We start from the raw sequence: 16,507 nt of genomic DNA on the forward strand, positions 1-16,507 counted from the left end.
CCTATAGCGTGGCCTACAAATGCAGAAATTGCAAAACTCGCACATGGAATGGAAGAAATTTTTGAGATGAAATACAAGATTTCTATGATGGAACAGAAGAAAAACTCAGGATGGAAGAAAAAAAAAAAAGTCTTCCAGTCCACTCCATACCCTGCCAATAGAAAAACAAATAAAAAAATTTCGCTCTTTCTCTGTAGCTTTACAATTGGCTTGGACTACCTATGTTCGTGGCTACAAGCCATCACATTATAAAAAAAACGTTACATCATACATGAAACTACCAAACTGGATCTTTCATCTTGAACGGATATTTTGGCGACTGAATAGTCCAGGACTCCAAGGGTGTTCGAAATGAACTGCTTTGGGTCGAAACAATATTCTTTGCAAAGAGTTTAATTGAACACTAAAACAAGACAGCAAATTCCGTGTCAAAACGTAGCCCACAGTTTTGAAGTATTACAGTGGTGAATACGAATACCCTACACTGAATGATTGGTAAATTATTACGTTTCTTTTAAAATTTACAACGAAACTTTCTTTTTCAAAAGTGAAACTTTAATCGAGAATTTTAACCACGACATGTTTTTGTTTTAACAACCCACAAAAGCACTGCGATGCAACTCATGTAAAAGAAAACAAATCCAATGCAGTTGATAATAACTTGTTATGCAACGTATCCACAAATTGACTAAAATAATTAACAAAGAAATGTTAGTATGAAACGAAAAATACACATTAAGCACTATCAATAGAAGGTAAATTGTATACTGGCTACACGCATAGCCTACTGGAGCAAGTTCACAGGGGAGGATTTACGGCAATGCATTTCAACAAATATAGGACACTCTAGTAACTAAGCAAAAAAGCAGAACCTTATTCAAATGAAATAATGCGAAATCATGTGCGAAATGCAAGTAGACAGGCACATAGGCATATAGGCACATACAAAGCAAATATTCTTGGAATTGTCACAATGATTTAATCTCATTCAATTGAAAACAAGATGTTTTAAAGCAAACTAAATTTATAAATACATACAAGAACTTACCTATGAAAATGCTTTATCAACGTAAAAAGAAGTTCAAACTCACAAGAGCGACCGATGAAAACACAGTAAAGCCGCTCTGGAAATATTCACGTGACGTGTATAAAAATACAGAAGTTATAGCTTCTTCACCAGGGCTAAAAATTACACAGGCAGACAATAGAACATGATGAAATCCGATAAGGCGAGGTTACAAAAATATGTTAGAAATAAAGCAAAATGAATACCACTCTTGTACATCACAATACAATTAGCGCAAAGATAAAGCCAGGGAAATGTTCAGCAACAAAAAGTTGGTATTTTTACATTGGATTTACGCCATCGTTCGTAGAAACGATGCAGAAATGACAATTTTTACTTCTCAAAACGAGGGAAACAATAAAACAAACTTTTGAGTGGAAATAAAACAACATTTGTTACAGAGCAATGATGTTACCCAGACAGCAAAATCCGTCAGGTTTACGTTGATTCAACGTATGCAGACATCAAAGTACAAATGCAGATTTTGCTTTCTGGGTATAAATAGAAATATTACACATCGGAGTAGAGCAAATTCAGTTGTTGAACCAACACAACCGCAAAATGCTGTAACAAGATTAATGTGCGAGTAAGTTCTTGGAAATAAACCCAGCCAGCAAATCACTTATTTTTTCATTGATTTAACATCTGCATATGCTAAATCAAAGTAAAAATATGACTGGCACGCTGGCAAAACATACATGGCTGTTACGATTGTAAGTTCAACTAAAAACATGAAAAAGTTGGAGAAAAAGTGCAATAGATTTGTCTGTTCAACAATTACACTATGTTGAAAGTTGATTTTCTGTTGTAATACATCGCAGGTTGTAAAGATGCAATTTCAAATTGTCGACAGACTTATAATTTATAAGTAGGCTACATCTATTGTACCATGGTAACTTCCATTTCTCAAATAGACGGAATAGCTTGTTGCTCAAGATAAGAATCCGTTCGTGCTCCAACTTTCATCAAGCGCTTGTTCTCTTTCTGAATATCGTTGAGCACAAGCTCCGTTTCTTTCGACGCTCCTCTGTATTTCCTTAGCATCCATTCAGATGTTGTCCGCTGGTTCGCTGCTTGCAATAACTTGGCTTGGGCAACAACGACGCGCTTTTTCAATTCCTTTTCTTTTCTGTCAACTTCCGCGACAATCTCTCTTACCTTGTCTGCATTTTTAGCACGAGATTTGACAAGTTGTTCTTCCACTTTTCTCACAGTTTGCTCCTCGCTCTTCCTCCCGTATTCGTGCTGGCGGCACTTTTGGAATAGCTGGTGTTCCGTTTCGTTATCTCGCTGAACGATTCGTGTAAATGTACGGAGCAAGTCATCATTTCGTCGTCGCACGAAATCCCGATGGTTCTGATCGAAAGCTTTTTCCCAATTCACCTGACGATCCTGTGCGGTCTGTTGGCGAGCTGTGTTCGATTTTCTGAGAGCAATTTTTTTCCTGACTGCATGAGATTGGACGTTTCTTTGATATTCTTTTCTCTGTTTGTCAAGCTCGGCAGCTTCAGCCGCTTCCTGAAGCTTTTTCTGAGCAGCAATGTTACCTTCCACTAAGTTTCTGTTGTCAGTAATTCGTCTGTCGCCTTCTCTGCTTCGTTCAGACATATGAGCTTTAGCGTTGGATAGTGTCGCACTTGTCTGACGCCGTCGATTTTCAGATGCCCGATTTATTCCTTCAGACTTGCTTAACTTTTTATCTAAATCTGTTTTTTGTGATTTATTTTCGTTGATGTATTTCTCTGCTTGGACCCTCTCTTGGCGTTTAAACTCGGCGTCGCCAATACGACCCTTCATTGCTTCTAAATTCATTTCTATGGCAAGGTTAGACAGCTCTGCGGCTAAATTGCGGGTTTCGGTTTCCTTTCGCTTCAGTTGGTCTTCAAATTGAGCAGTAAGATTTTGAATTTGACTTTTTCGTAACTCAAGTTCAGTCAACTTATTCCTATACTGTTGTTCCGCTTCAGTGACAACTAAAACGTTTTTTCGCATTTTGTCTTTGTTTTGTTGCAAATCAGAATGAGCTTTTGTGATCCTTTGCTTTGTTCGTTCTTCCTTTGCTCGGACCGCTTCAGCACGAAGTTTTTCTGTCTTCTTAATCGAGTCGTTCAGCCATTTTTCTTCCTCAAGCATCTTCTTGCTCATTGTGTTTTCAAGTTCCCTTATGGACCTCTGCACTGCTCGTTTCTTCTTATTTACGTCACCTTCGACCCTTTTTAGTTCTCTTTCTTCTTGTTTATGCTGCCACATGTGATCTTCAATAATCTTCATCCTTTTGTCAAATTCTTTCTGATCTGCTGCAATTCTATTAGTAAGAGCAACAACTGTAGTTGGTTCTTTTTCAGCTTTATGGCCAGTTCCTGATTGTGAAGAAGCATTGGGTGTTCGGACATTAAAAGTATGAGTGTACCTTTGGGAATCCAAAAATCCAACTGGGCCAAGAGTCCGCTCATGCTCTCTGAGAAACTTTGCATAATCAACGCCACTCAATTTAAATTCTTCTTGAGGAACATCACTAGCTGCAAAGTCTACCATAGAAATTCTGGGACTAGAGATTTCTTTTTCTCCTTTAGATAAAAACGGCAGATTGACACTTGAAGGTCTTTTCATCAGGTCATATCTCATACTTAATTTAGGCTGAACTTCAAACTTTAAGTTGGTTATTGTGTGATAGTCTGATAAAGCTTTCGGACCTCGATCCAAATATGGAACATGCATACCATAACCAAGATGAGAAGGCATTTTTATAAATTAGTTAAAATAGTTATGCCACCCTGTTAATTTAAAGTAGGCTATATAAGATCAAGATAAATCTGGAAAGCATGCAATAAAAAAACTAATAAGATAAAACAATAATTATGTAGGAGAAAAATGGTTGGGGTTCCCAGTCAATCTAATAAAAAACTATAAAGCCCAAAATGTAAAAAGTAATGTCATGGTCAGCAAAAATATTTCGAAAACTAGACTACGTGTCCACCCAAAAACAAAAATGAGAACAAAACATGAAATTTCTCTGTTTTTGCAAAATTTTCTTGCTTGCTCAATCACATTTCATTAAAATAACTTATGATAGCATTAGACATGCATGTTTTCAGCAGGACTATTTAACAAGTAGACCTTTTTGCATGTAGTGTAGAGTGTCTTGAAAACTAAGAAAATAATGCCATATTCCAAAATAATTACATCACTCACTTAAGTGGTTAACAATTGAATTAACCTATTTTGGTTTTGATAGAGGTATGGAGTAAATTGTGCCTTTTTCATGCGTGAAAAATATCTCAGAGTAGCCTAGTTAAACTCTTTGCTACAATCTCATATATATGTATACCGTACTGTATTTTGTGTATTACTGACATTTGATTGAACTTGGTAGTAAAAACAGGTAGTAAAAATTGGTAGTAAAAATTTGATTGAACTTGTTAATATATTGCAGTTTAACTGTTATTATTAGTCTACAACCCTTTTCTCAAAACTTTATGAAAAACTAATTTGACTTTATATAATAGATACTAGTTTAGGACAACTTAAGCACACGATGATTTCTCTTCAGATAAGAATGAAACATTCATCTCAATTAATTGTTATTAGCACATACTTATTTACAATACATTGTTGAGCAGTTTAGTAAGAGCACACTCAATCATTCAGCAAACCTTTCAGTCAGCCACAAAGTTAACAGCTTTAATGCATTTCGTGTGACATTTTGTATGTTTTAAAGTTTGTTTACAATGTCAGTGCCCGGCTCAAGATCACGCGGCGCTGGTTCGACTCTTGGGGTGTGCGCTTGAGCAACGCATTCTAAGGACTGCTCTCCATTCAGCGGCACCTAATGGATGGAATAATTCTCCCGCAACAACACTTAAAAAAAAATTGGAAAACTTCACTCTGCCAATCACTCGGTAACCGGCCCTGTGTGAGGAGCCTCTACAAGTCTACAAGTAGCCTAGGCTATGCGAAACTACCAGGAATAACCTATCAAGGCTTTGTCAGTCCGAGTATAAAGATTCAAAACCAAACCAGTATAATTGAAGACCAACATAGGTACGGCACTCACAACTGGTAGGCTACATACGGTACATAAGCCAACACTAAGTAACACTGGTAATACACCTACTATACCTCTAAGGCTCTAATGACACATCAAAATTAAAAATCTCAGCGGTTGATACTGTTACCAACAACAACACACCCTCAAGTCAGTAAAAATAGAGCACCACTTCAGTTAAAACACTGTTGATGCACAACCTAAACGAAAAAACGTTGACTCAGTATGCATAAACGGTAACAACAATATAGGCTAGTTTTAGAGCAATTACGCACTTTCGGGCATTTAAAAGTAAAACTTCACGCTTTATCGATGACCTTCTTTTGTGATGGCCTTTTGTTTGTTACTACGCCTACCGTACAATAACAATAGCAGTCTATTGTTCGACTCGGCTCATGGAATCGAAGTCTGACTTCACAAGAGCTTTTTTCAAAGAGAGCCCGCAATGTTTTAAAAATCAATGAAGCATAAAATCAGCTGTTTGAACAAGTTTCCTTCACAAAAAATCACAATGTAATGAAAGCTTTTTCTATTTATCGCATTTGCATTATTTGCTGACTATTGCAGCGTATTCTTACTCTAATCAAATAATTATTTTGGGAGCCGCAACCCCCAACTACCGGTATCGGGGCATGACATAGGCAAATGATGAACGTAAGCTGTAAGTGCTAGTACGTATGTGTGAAGCTGTAAGTGCTGTACGCTGTAAGCCTAGGTTTTGGCTGCACTTTTCACTGTAGCCTTGTTGTCAACTTTAGTTTGTTAAATGGTTTTGGACTACCCTCAAGAAAAGTGTTGAGTAAATTTTTGTTGTGTCATACCAGCAAGCTACCGTATGCATTTTCACAATAATAATATCTCTATGATTGTAACAATGTTATGATTGAATGTTGCTGTTCACTATGTGCTGCACTTAGTTTGTTTTTCAACTTAGAACCTTTGTGCCTATTTTGACAGGATATCTATAATTTTCTGTAATTATTTATAATTATCTGATATCTGTAATTTCCTTATGGGAAAAGAAGCTAAAACAGCATTTGAAGAGCTTTTGTTAAGTGCTTGGAAAAAAGCTGAAGAACAAGGGATATGCAAATACAAACTAAAGGTACTACTATAGGCCTACTGTACTTAATGACGTTTAGAAATTATCTTTAGTGTATACATGTCTAACATGATTGCACAATGCAGAGTACAATTCCAAAATTGTTTAAAGTTTTGCATTCTAACATAAGTTGTTTGTTATAAGTTATTGAATGTAAATATTGTTGCAGATAAACTGTAAGTTGGTTGCTGGCAGTAAAGGATTTATCATTCAATGCAACACACAACGTGCAGAAAATCGTCGCCCTCCTCAAAAGTTTACAAGTGTTAGCATGCCAGTTGACAAAAACAAATTTAACTTTACTAAAGTGGATTCTCGAGAAGTTTTGTTTCAGGTACTTGTTTTATACCCAATCAACCAAATCTCCCCTTTTAACATTGACTCAACATTAATTTCTTCACACATGAAATCAAATTAATGTTACAAACAAGTGGAATTTTGCTGTCTAGGCATGCGCTATGTATTATACTATACAATCCATTATATACATTGGTTTTTCTGACTTCCAGATGACTGAGGTTCAATGATTTTTTTTTTCTAGACTTACCCTGAAGATCTAGATAGGAAAGGAATTTTGGAAGGCAAGAAAGCCAATCTTTGTGTTTACCTTTAGAGGCATGCCTTTAAGTGTCTTGTCAAAGACACAGCCACATGCTCTTGAGCGGTGTCAAACCAGCACCCTTTCAGAAGCTGAACCACTGCTCTCACCACTCGACTATGCAGCGACACATGCAAATAAAAGAACTTAATAATTAATATGCTGTCACGTGTTGTTTGGAACTACTTAGTGTTCTCTCAGATGACCTTTCTTAGTGCTTAAACTGAAAATACATACATATAGGTGGCAATGGCTCTGTTTTTACTTAGCTAAGTAAAAGAGATGTGCCTCCTTAGCACTTTAGCTTGAGTATTAGCCCAGCTCATACATGTTAACATCTTGCAATATCTTGTTATTTAAAAAATAATTCATTGTCCTTTACTGCAACAAAAAGTAGAATTTTTTATCTGGTACTCCAGTTGGGAAATTACTAATTAAATTATATATAATGTTGAAAAAGATGGATCAATCTTTTAATTTATTTAACACTTGCATCTCGATAAACAGAAGAATGCTTCAATGATATTGTTCTGACAAATACAGATACATAAAGAATCACAAAAAGTAGAATTTTTTATCTGGTACTCCAGTTGGGAAATTACTAATTAAATTATATATAATCTTGAAAAAGATGAATCAATCTTTTAATTTATTTAACACTTGCATCTCGATAAACAGAAGAATGCTTCAATGATATTGTTCTGACAAATACAGATACATAAAGAATCCCATGGAAAATTGTCAACTTTACCTACAAATGTAAATTGTAATCAAAATGATGGATGGAAGGATGTTGCCGTGATAAATGTTTCCCCATTTGCAGTTGGGCATGTACTTTTAGTACCTGAATTATCCTATTGTAGGTCAGTAATTGTATTTACAACATGAATTTGATTACAGATTTAAGGCAGTTTTTCATGCATAAAAAATCTCTTTGCTAATTTGCAAGCTCAGACTTTTTTTAAGTTGCAGTAACTTTGACTAATGTATATAAAGAATTATCATTATCTGTTTAAAATTATTTTATGATAAACCTGCTTTTTTCTAAGTTTGTTACATTTTTTTTTTTTATCACCTATTATATAAACATACCCTACACTCATAGCAAACTCTTTATCACTCTTCAGGCCTCAGATTTTAACTGTGGATGCTGTGGAACTTGCATTAGCAGTTCAGCATGCCAGTTGGAGCCATAACTTCATCACTGTATTTAACAGCATGTGTGCCCGTGCATCAGTCAATCATCTGCATTTCCATTCTTATTTCCTAAACGTTAATGAAAGTTACAAAGGTGTGTGTTACTGTATTTAGAAATGACTGGCACCGATTTGCTTTGAGTTAAAATTATTAATTTGTACACATGGATTTGTCAAATTTTCATGTGTGTACTTAGTTGTGTAATATCTTTGCTTTCTTAAAAATTGAGTAAGGCTGTTTAGTGTTTATCAAGCGTTTAGTTCAATAACGTGAGACGCTTTTCTGGTATGAACCAAGCTAAACTATCACTAGATGTCAGGTGTAGCCCCTTGAAAAAGTCAGTCGTGTCTGATAGACGAAAGGTCGGCATAAATGCGGATTATCATAGTTTAGCTTAATTTACACCAGAAGAGCGTCTCTTGTTATTGATTTTTTCTTTCTTTGTTAGTTTCTCTGATGGAATGTGTCGTATGTGGCCAGTATGTTGTACATCTTACATTTGCGTGCATGGCTACATACTTTAACTCCACATCCATGAACTCCACATTTTCACTGAAAAATATCTCCAATGTTCATCACAACTTTGAATACGACTATTATTATATTTAATGAAGTGAATCCGTAACCCAGTGAATCCCTTATTGAAATGGTTGTTTAGCGTAAATTTAGACGTTTCGTTTTATCACAATAGATTTTTGTCATACGATTTTATTTTTTTAAATTCAGATGGATATTCTAACCTTCTTATTCAACAAGATCTTCCTGCTAGCAAGCGCTTGTCGGATCAATGTTTTGTCTGCGACGTGTTGCCTGCACCTGCTTTTCTGTTTCAAGTACTATATATACAGTATATAATTATATATATTCTAAAACAAATCAATAATTTATTTTGGAGCAGTTGGTTGAAAATAGCGTCACAAGTGCCATCATACTTATCTCCATTCAAGTCTTTGTAATTTTTTTTTCTATCCATAGCCGACGTTGCTTCAGGTTTAGTTCCTGCGGGCTCTGCATACGTCTTTTCATAACTGGTTCAGAAAAGCTCAAACTTGAAATAAATTAGTATTTAGTAACCATGTTATTGAAAATCAGTAAATTCCTTACATAATCTTAGTATGTTAGTCTTCGTTCGGAAATGTGCATGTTACTTGTTATACCGATGTGTTAAATTTGATCTATTTCAGGTGCTAAGCCAGTCAGAAATAACAACTGTTGCTGAAGATGTGGTCGTCATAGCTAATTATTTTGTTGAACACAACATTGCGCATAACGTCAGCATGGTCCGGGGTCCTAGTGTGAAAGTCAACGGTCATGGTGAGAATTGAAACTACTTTTTAAGCATAAGCCTCGTTAATCACTTACCAAAGCTTCATTTTTTCAATCATAAATCGATTTTGCCATTACAGCATTCTCAGTTTGATCATGTCAAGAACTCTCAACTTTTTAAGCATTATGATTACTCTATTTTGTATATAATTTTTGAAATTGAAGCCTAATTTCAGAATTCAGCAGCAAACATGCTCAGTGCTTGCGTTACCAACTTTATGGTTTCGAATACGAGTTGTCATCAAGCGACCTTTAAAGTTATCTGAGGACGACAAGTATCCTTACAACTGCTGTAATTAGATTCATTCGCTGCTACTTGCTAGTAATGTGTTGTTTGACGAAATATCAAGAAGTATCAAGGAATCATTAATATAATAAACAGATATGATATTTTGCAATCAGTTTTGATGGAGAATATGACAAACTTGGCGAAACGTATGAGCTATATATGAATACATTTCACTAGTTCGAGCTTTGATAAAGATTTTGTCTTGTTGTACCATAACCATATTCAATATGGACGTAATCAGTTGCCTCCTCGAAATATTATAAATAAACGTTTCAACTTGTGTTACAGCCTTTTGTGACAGAGTTTTACTAATATTGATTTAGGCTGAAACTACTCCCAGAATTGTGCAATTTTGAGGTGTATTTTTTTTTCAAAATTTTCTGATAGAAGCCCCCCAGACCCCCTTCGGGTGCTTCGCCTTCGCCGATTCATTGCCAGGTTCACTGACATGTGCAAGTAATACTGATTCCCCCCCCCCCCCCGAAATTGTGTGTTGGCTACGGCCCTGATATTGAACTAGTTATTTGAGGATCTTCACTCGTTTCGTACAGTTCAAATTCATAATGGATATTTGTATTTCCTGATGAAAACATTGTTTTTAGTGAATGAAGAAACGGACAGACGTGTTGTGAAGCTGTTTCTGTGGCCTCGGACTGTTGATGTCAGCCCTAAAACCGGTATTCGCATCGGGGTGGGAGCTTGTGAGCTATCTGGCCATTTCTTTGTACCGGAAAGTATCTTTAACAACACGAACGAAGATGAATTGGTTGACTTTCTATCTTCAGTTGCCCTGGGCCGAAATAAGTTTGATAGGATCGTCGATGACGTATCTTTGTTACTGAACCCGAACAAGCTCAATTCAATCACGAAGTGAAACATATCTATAAGTCTTCAATCAAACCATTTTTGTATCATGTTATGAATGTTGTTAAATGTTGTGATGCTTTTACAGGGATTACGTGCTTGCTACTGTTAGAGTAAAGGTTCTGTTTGTACGAAAGACTTTATTCCTACGTGCTCTTGTTACCTCGCAAATTTCGTTTTCGTTTGGTTACATCAGCTTCTACAAATGAATAAGTTTTGAGTCGCTACGTTTTCTCTCTCCATTTTGCTTCAAAGAAGCTATTACCAACAGCACATCCAATTTGATCACTGTAAAACAGTTTTGTCTATATTTTCTTGCTGTTATATAAATATCAATCACTTCAACTTTTTATTTCTCATTGTAAATTGCACCTAAGACCCTGAACTTATTTTTGCGGTTTTTAAAGTTATATTTGTGAATCTACTTGTAAGCATCTGAGTGAAGACTACAGCTTAGTAATAAAGGATGTTAGCAAACGGGCAGAAATCCTGATATGTTTTAAAGTTTTTTCTTGTCTCGTAATTCTTATACATTTCTGAGCGTTTTTAATCTTCGTGTGCATGTTATACTGTGAACACAATGCATTGTTGTTTCTAGTAATCTTATTGTTTTATTAGAGAAAGTTCATTAGTTTGCAGAACACCTTTCCCCCCACACCTCAAATTCAACCTGCATCATGTATCTTAAATGAACGGGAATTTCACTATTTTTTATTCTATACACTTTTAACAACTTGGCTACACAATTAAATTAGATACAAAATAAATCAACCAACTAAATTCAAAACGTTTCCAGGATATATACCAAACTTTGCTACTGAATTGTTGAAATACTGTAGCATGTAGACTGGGGAGGAAACATGGTGATTTGATTGTTTGAAAACAATGCACTCGAATAATGAGCGAAGATCAATGCCAAAGTAGAGGAAATTGTTCTACTGTATATCTCAGCAGAAGACAACCACTTGCTTGAAAACAGGCAGTTCAGTATTGCAGTTCATGTTTAAAACATTTTAAATTGGCGATGAGTCGAGTTCATTTCATCCACGTATCTGAAAAACAATTTTGACCATGAACGACAAGAATAACAATTTATAACATTCAACTATTTGAAAGTTGATTAGTACAAAACTTGAAAATTGCCAGTAAAATGTTGCTCGAAGCTGCAAGTTTTCTTCTGACTGTCTTCAGAAGCTAACGTAAGAATAGAATAACCTAAATGTGGTGTTTATTTTATTCTGCTACCGTCAGAATTTTACATTTAAGTTTGTTTTATTCTGGCGATAGCTTCTGAAGAGAGTCAGACGAAAACTTGCAGCTTCGAGCTATGAGCAACATTCTACTCGCAATTCAAGATCATTTTAGCTAACTGGCAATCTTTTGTGACCATGAAATTGAGCTTGTAAACACATATTTGTAAAGTTTTCAGTAGCCTACATCCTTACAATGATGATAATTGTGCAGTGCCAAACGTGATAATTAAATCCAGTTTTCCATAGATCAACATAGGCTAGCGCTTTAGTTATAATAGGCTGACGCTTCGTTTGGATTCGTGAGAGAGAAAGCGTCTGCTCGAAGAATGCCAGTTTGAGACTAGTTGGAAGCACGACTTTGTCTTGGCAATACAATAATAACATGCCTGAAGGTGGCCACAAAGGTTGTCTTCCTGTCGCTTACATCTTTCACCATCAAGCAAAGTCTGGTTAGGACAAAAAAACATATTCGCTCTTCTTACCTTGACATGGCGCTGGTAATAATGGGATGGCGTTTCGGTCTTTCGGGCACCATTTCTGGCCCTGAACCAAGACCAGTTCCCCATTTTGGATGTTCAAATCTCATTGGGCTTCCGCGAGATGGCAGCATTTCCCGAAGAGTAGACCACTCCTCACATCGAGTCGTTCTCATGGAAGGATAGATGTGAAGTTCCTCCTTTCTTCGATTAATCTCGCGGAGAGATTGTTGACGTTGAGGAAGCTGAATCAAACATAATCAGTTCTTTTATGGACAAGCATTAGGTCACGAAGCAACCATGAATCTAGCCCACGTTCGATTGCAAAGCACTTTCTGTCAGAGATGGGAATAGACATCCGCCAGTTTGAAAGTTGCGCGCTGCCGCTATACAATAAGCTTAATGCCAAAAGAGCACCACTACTGGCTACCAGACGATGAAAAGTAATGAGCCACGCTCCGCCATACTCGGATCAAAAGTAGCGCGCACTTCCGCTGAGTCTGTGAGTATGAATTTAAGCCGATCTTGGACAACTGTTGCTTTACCCTTCTGCCAGAGAGTGTCAGCTTGTTTGATGTTATTAATTGGATATAGGCTACGTTGCCTGCGTAGATGTGTAGATAGTAGAGGTGAACACAAAGTGTTAACTGGGCTAGATTCCAGCTACGATTTAGCTAGGCCTAGGCTATTGCTTGTTCCTATCTTACCCATTCTGGCGAAAGTTCGTTGGTACTCTTTGGCGAGTCAATGGTCTTGTGGCGGGGTACTGGAGCTGAATCTCTTACGTCCAGTGGATCGTAGGGCCTAGACACCCATACAGTTTGTGACGGTTGAGCGGTGGTGGCAGGCTTTCTACTGTATTTAAAGTCACCAAACGTACCTAAGCAAGCTGACGCCATTCCGTTGTTTGGCTATAACTCTGCTGTGAAAAAAAAATTTGATGACCAACGCTACAGCATAGTAGCCTATAGTCAATCTTTTTGTTGAAAACTATAGTTGTGGGGGGGTTGGGGAGAAACAGGCAGCGTAACAATTATCCCCCTCCTCAACAACAGTTGTTTTTTTCCCTAAAATGTTCTTTTTAGCTACTACCCATGCTACTACGTCACAAGAGTAAAATGTCATAGACAACAACAAATATTGCTGTTGGTTGTTGAGCTGCAGTATTCCTTCAGAATCAATTGGAAAACACTCCATTCAGCAGAAGCTTGGCCAATTGGAGAAGGTAAAGATGGAACATGAAAACTAGGACTCCTTTTAGAAAATATTTGCTTCAAAATACCCTGGTAAAATAACTATAGGCCTACGTAGGCTTTCTAAATGGTAACCAACGGTGACCTGTTGGGCACAGATTAGCTTGCCTGATGTCACAAACCTACTGTCACGTTGCGCTGTAACCCTACTGCTAATTAACGCCATAGGATATCACTGTTACATTTTTATATAATTAGCCTAGTAGCCAATTTAGGTCATAGACAGATAAAAGTCACCTCTTAGAAGAAAGTCACCTCTTTACCAAAATTTAGGTCATAGTTTACATGCCAAACAAAACAAACTTATTTGTGATGTTAAATTTAATATCGGCAGTGATTTTTTTTTATACTAAGCAAGCTTCTGAATACAGTTTTTTTTCCATAAGATCTATAACCTGTCACTATTCTAATTCAGTGTTGCTGCCAAAACTAATCAAAGAATAGAAGTCATACTCACAGCTATTGTGTTTAAAACATTGTGTTGTCTGAGACACAATCTCAGCAAGTTAAATAGCTTGGTATTGCAACATATCAAGTTTCAAGGTTGCCATATTAGCAACTTCCCTTTCTATGTTTAACCTACTTGTAAAAAGAGCACAGCACAATAGGGCTTTATCCGAACGCTCGAATAAACAAAGCGAAAAATGCTTTGCACTTTTACACAATGTAGCTTGTCCTCTTAGCCGATGTATCCAATGTTGACATAGTTTGCCCCAGCACACTTTTAAATAATTTATTAGGCACTTATTTAAACGACCACAAAATTTAAACTTAGTTTAGATTGAGTTTTCTTTATCTATAAAATCTTTTACCTTACCTAAACTTTTATTAAACAACTGCAAAAATATTTTTAACATTACTATTCAAAGTCCACTTTTTGTAGCTTGTAGCCTAAATATCAACTTCAAGATCAAGTGTTTCTATTCAAAGGTTGTAGCCTACGAGTGGGAATTGTTGAAAACTAATTAAGTGCTCTTGGCTTGTTTTCTAATGACTGGTAGAAATTTATCATGGCTATCATGGTTGGCGATGTGAAGAAAAGTGTCTCTTTTCCGGCAGCTACACTACTAGACTTTCAAAGCTGTTTGCTATAGTGACCGTTATAATGCCAAAAATTTCTTACTGAGTATAAAAGTTTATTTTGAATGCTCAAGACTCTTTTGAATAAGTTATTTCTTTTAGTCAAGGTAGTGTCAAAATGTATAATGAAATCAAATGTGTCTAAATTTGGTGTCGTTAAATCTACTTGCAAAAGAGCCACTTTCCAATTCATTGATGTGATTTGCGATCACAAATTTTATGAATATTTTTTGTATGCGCTTTTCAAGATAACTTTTTGAATCAAAATTTTGCAAAAACATTGCATTGTTACCACAGTAAAAATGTGCAACTGAAGTGCAAGTGCGTATTTGTTAAAAACATGATGTCACAATTTTTTATTGATTGTGTGTTGCGGTGCATGATAACGTGAACTTACGCAATAGACGCAATCATATTTACGTCATGACGCCCAATTAAGAATTTGCCAAAATCACTGACGACCTAAGGTGAATAATCCCTTGTGCAAATATTTTCTTTTAATTTCAAAATTGCCTTGAACAGTTTAACTGAATTCTGTGCATCAAAAGTTTAAACCTTGTAGAAAAACCTTTAGATCAAAATAAAGTCAAAAGTTTAACAAGAATAAAGTCCAATAGGCCAAATGGAAAGTGTTTGGTAAAAAAAATAATCCCACATATTATCGCTGATGGAAGTTTTCGTTTATATCTTTGAGCGTTAACACTACAGAAGCCCAAAAATATTTTCCTGCCTACTGTACAAGGACGATTGCGGTCATTTTTGACCGGTTGTATGAAACGCGTTTTTTACCGTTTTTTCTTTATTTTAGTTCAAACATTGATATTTGTACAAAGATATACAAACAAACATGGTTCGAACATTAGAGATCACGCACCGGTCATTTTTGACCGGTCAGGGCTTATAGGTAGATGTGTGAAATGCTCGGTTTGCGAAAGTTCTAGTGAAAAATTATTACAGCTACTAAAACTTTATCAATAGTTAGGAAAACTCAAGGAGTATGACTAAGCAAATCGCAAGAACGCCAAAAATATGAATCGTCAAAACTCAAAATCGGTCAAAAATGACCGGTCAGGGCTTCTAGTGTTAAAGCCTATCGGTAAAATAATTCTGCTTTGTGACAACTAACAACACTTAAGCCAAAAAATAATAATAACTTAATTGATTTATGCAAGAAAAGTTTAATTTTCAAAGCATGCGCTTAAATGTCACAAATCAATGTAATAAAACGTAACATGGCTGCCATACCTAAAATTTCAAGCTCTAATGACAATTCAGCTGATTAAATGTAAAGTAGACTACGTAGATTGCTCAAGGGCACACCTAGAGGAAAACCAATGCTGCTTGATCTTACAATTTCTTTGTGCACAAAGTTTAACCAATTGAGCTATCAGAGCCGAAAATATAGAACTAGGTCCTCATCATTCTGCAGCTCTTTTGCGTCAAAAGTATGGATTTTTACCGGAATGGGAGGAATAGGATTCATTGATTCATCCTTTGCACCTTTGAAACAAACATGAAATTACGATGAAGCTAAATTAAAATCATCCTCCAAATCTAAGAAAAGGACCAACTTGAATAAAAATCTAGTTATTCTTCCTTAGATTAACAGCCGAAAATCTGGTCCAGATCATAAACTCTTGCAGTAAAACCGATGATAAACTTCAGTCGAAAACTCTTGTATCGCAATACTTTAGCTTTGATGTAGTCTAGTCTATCTAGATGAAATATGATGACGCATTCCACTACATGACAAATTCCACTAAAACTCCACTAGTGTAGACTTCACAAGAATTGAAAACAAAGTTCTTTCACAAGAACAGAGGAATTATCCAAACATGATCGCCTAGTTGTCTTTATTGGAGGCTCTGAGGCCGAGGAGTTATTTTATTACCACCCTGTGTTGACGATTTTTCAGCTTCTTTTTTCTACGTTTAAATGTTGAAGCAATGTAAGCTGAA

General features: G+C 36.1%; 3 protein-coding genes across 4 annotated transcripts; 1 reads left to right on the forward strand and 2 right to left on the reverse strand.

The window, feature by feature from the left end:
* Window positions 1-383: 383 nt before the first annotated feature.
* LOC145784363 (uncharacterized) lies at window positions 384-3,808 on the reverse strand. The gene has a single exon (XM_082596168.1). The coding sequence runs from the start codon at window positions 3,806-3,808 to the stop codon at window positions 1,973-1,975; it is 1,836 nt and encodes a 611-aa protein (XP_082452294.1). The 3' UTR covers window positions 384-1,972.
* A 2,266-nt stretch (window positions 3,809-6,074) lies between these two features.
* LOC145784466 (GDP-D-glucose phosphorylase 1-like) lies at window positions 6,075-11,088 on the forward strand. Of its 2 annotated transcripts, none has more exons than XM_082596285.1 (7): window positions 6,075-6,216; window positions 6,383-6,547; window positions 7,526-7,674; window positions 7,939-8,102; window positions 8,735-8,841; window positions 9,193-9,322; window positions 10,226-11,088. In XM_082596285.1, exons 1-7 carry the CDS (start codon window positions 6,124-6,126, stop codon window positions 10,495-10,497), a joined length of 1,080 nt encoding a protein of 359 aa, XP_082452411.1. In that variant the 5' UTR covers window positions 6,075-6,123; the 3' UTR covers window positions 10,498-11,088. The 2 variants fall into 2 exon arrangements, with proteins under 2 accessions (XP_082452411.1, XP_082452412.1); XM_082596286.1 differs by lacking the exon at window positions 10,226-11,088 and adding an exon at window positions 9,511-9,648.
* Window positions 11,089-11,176: 88 nt separating this feature from the next.
* LOC145784467 (uncharacterized) lies at window positions 11,177-13,134 on the reverse strand. The gene is made up of 3 exons (XM_082596287.1): window positions 12,924-13,134; window positions 12,223-12,461; window positions 11,177-11,539 (listed from the first exon to the last, which is right to left on the reverse strand). Exons 1-3 carry the CDS (start codon window positions 13,113-13,115, stop codon window positions 11,491-11,493), a joined length of 480 nt encoding a protein of 159 aa, XP_082452413.1. The 5' UTR covers window positions 13,116-13,134; the 3' UTR covers window positions 11,177-11,490.
* Between the last annotated feature and the right edge of the window lie 3,373 nt (window positions 13,135-16,507).

This window comes from Aplidium turbinatum, chromosome 15 (assembly GCF_918807975.1).
Source record: "Aplidium turbinatum chromosome 15, kaAplTurb1.1, whole genome shotgun sequence".
Lineage (NCBI taxonomy): Eukaryota > Metazoa > Chordata > Ascidiacea > Aplousobranchia > Polyclinidae > Aplidium > Aplidium turbinatum.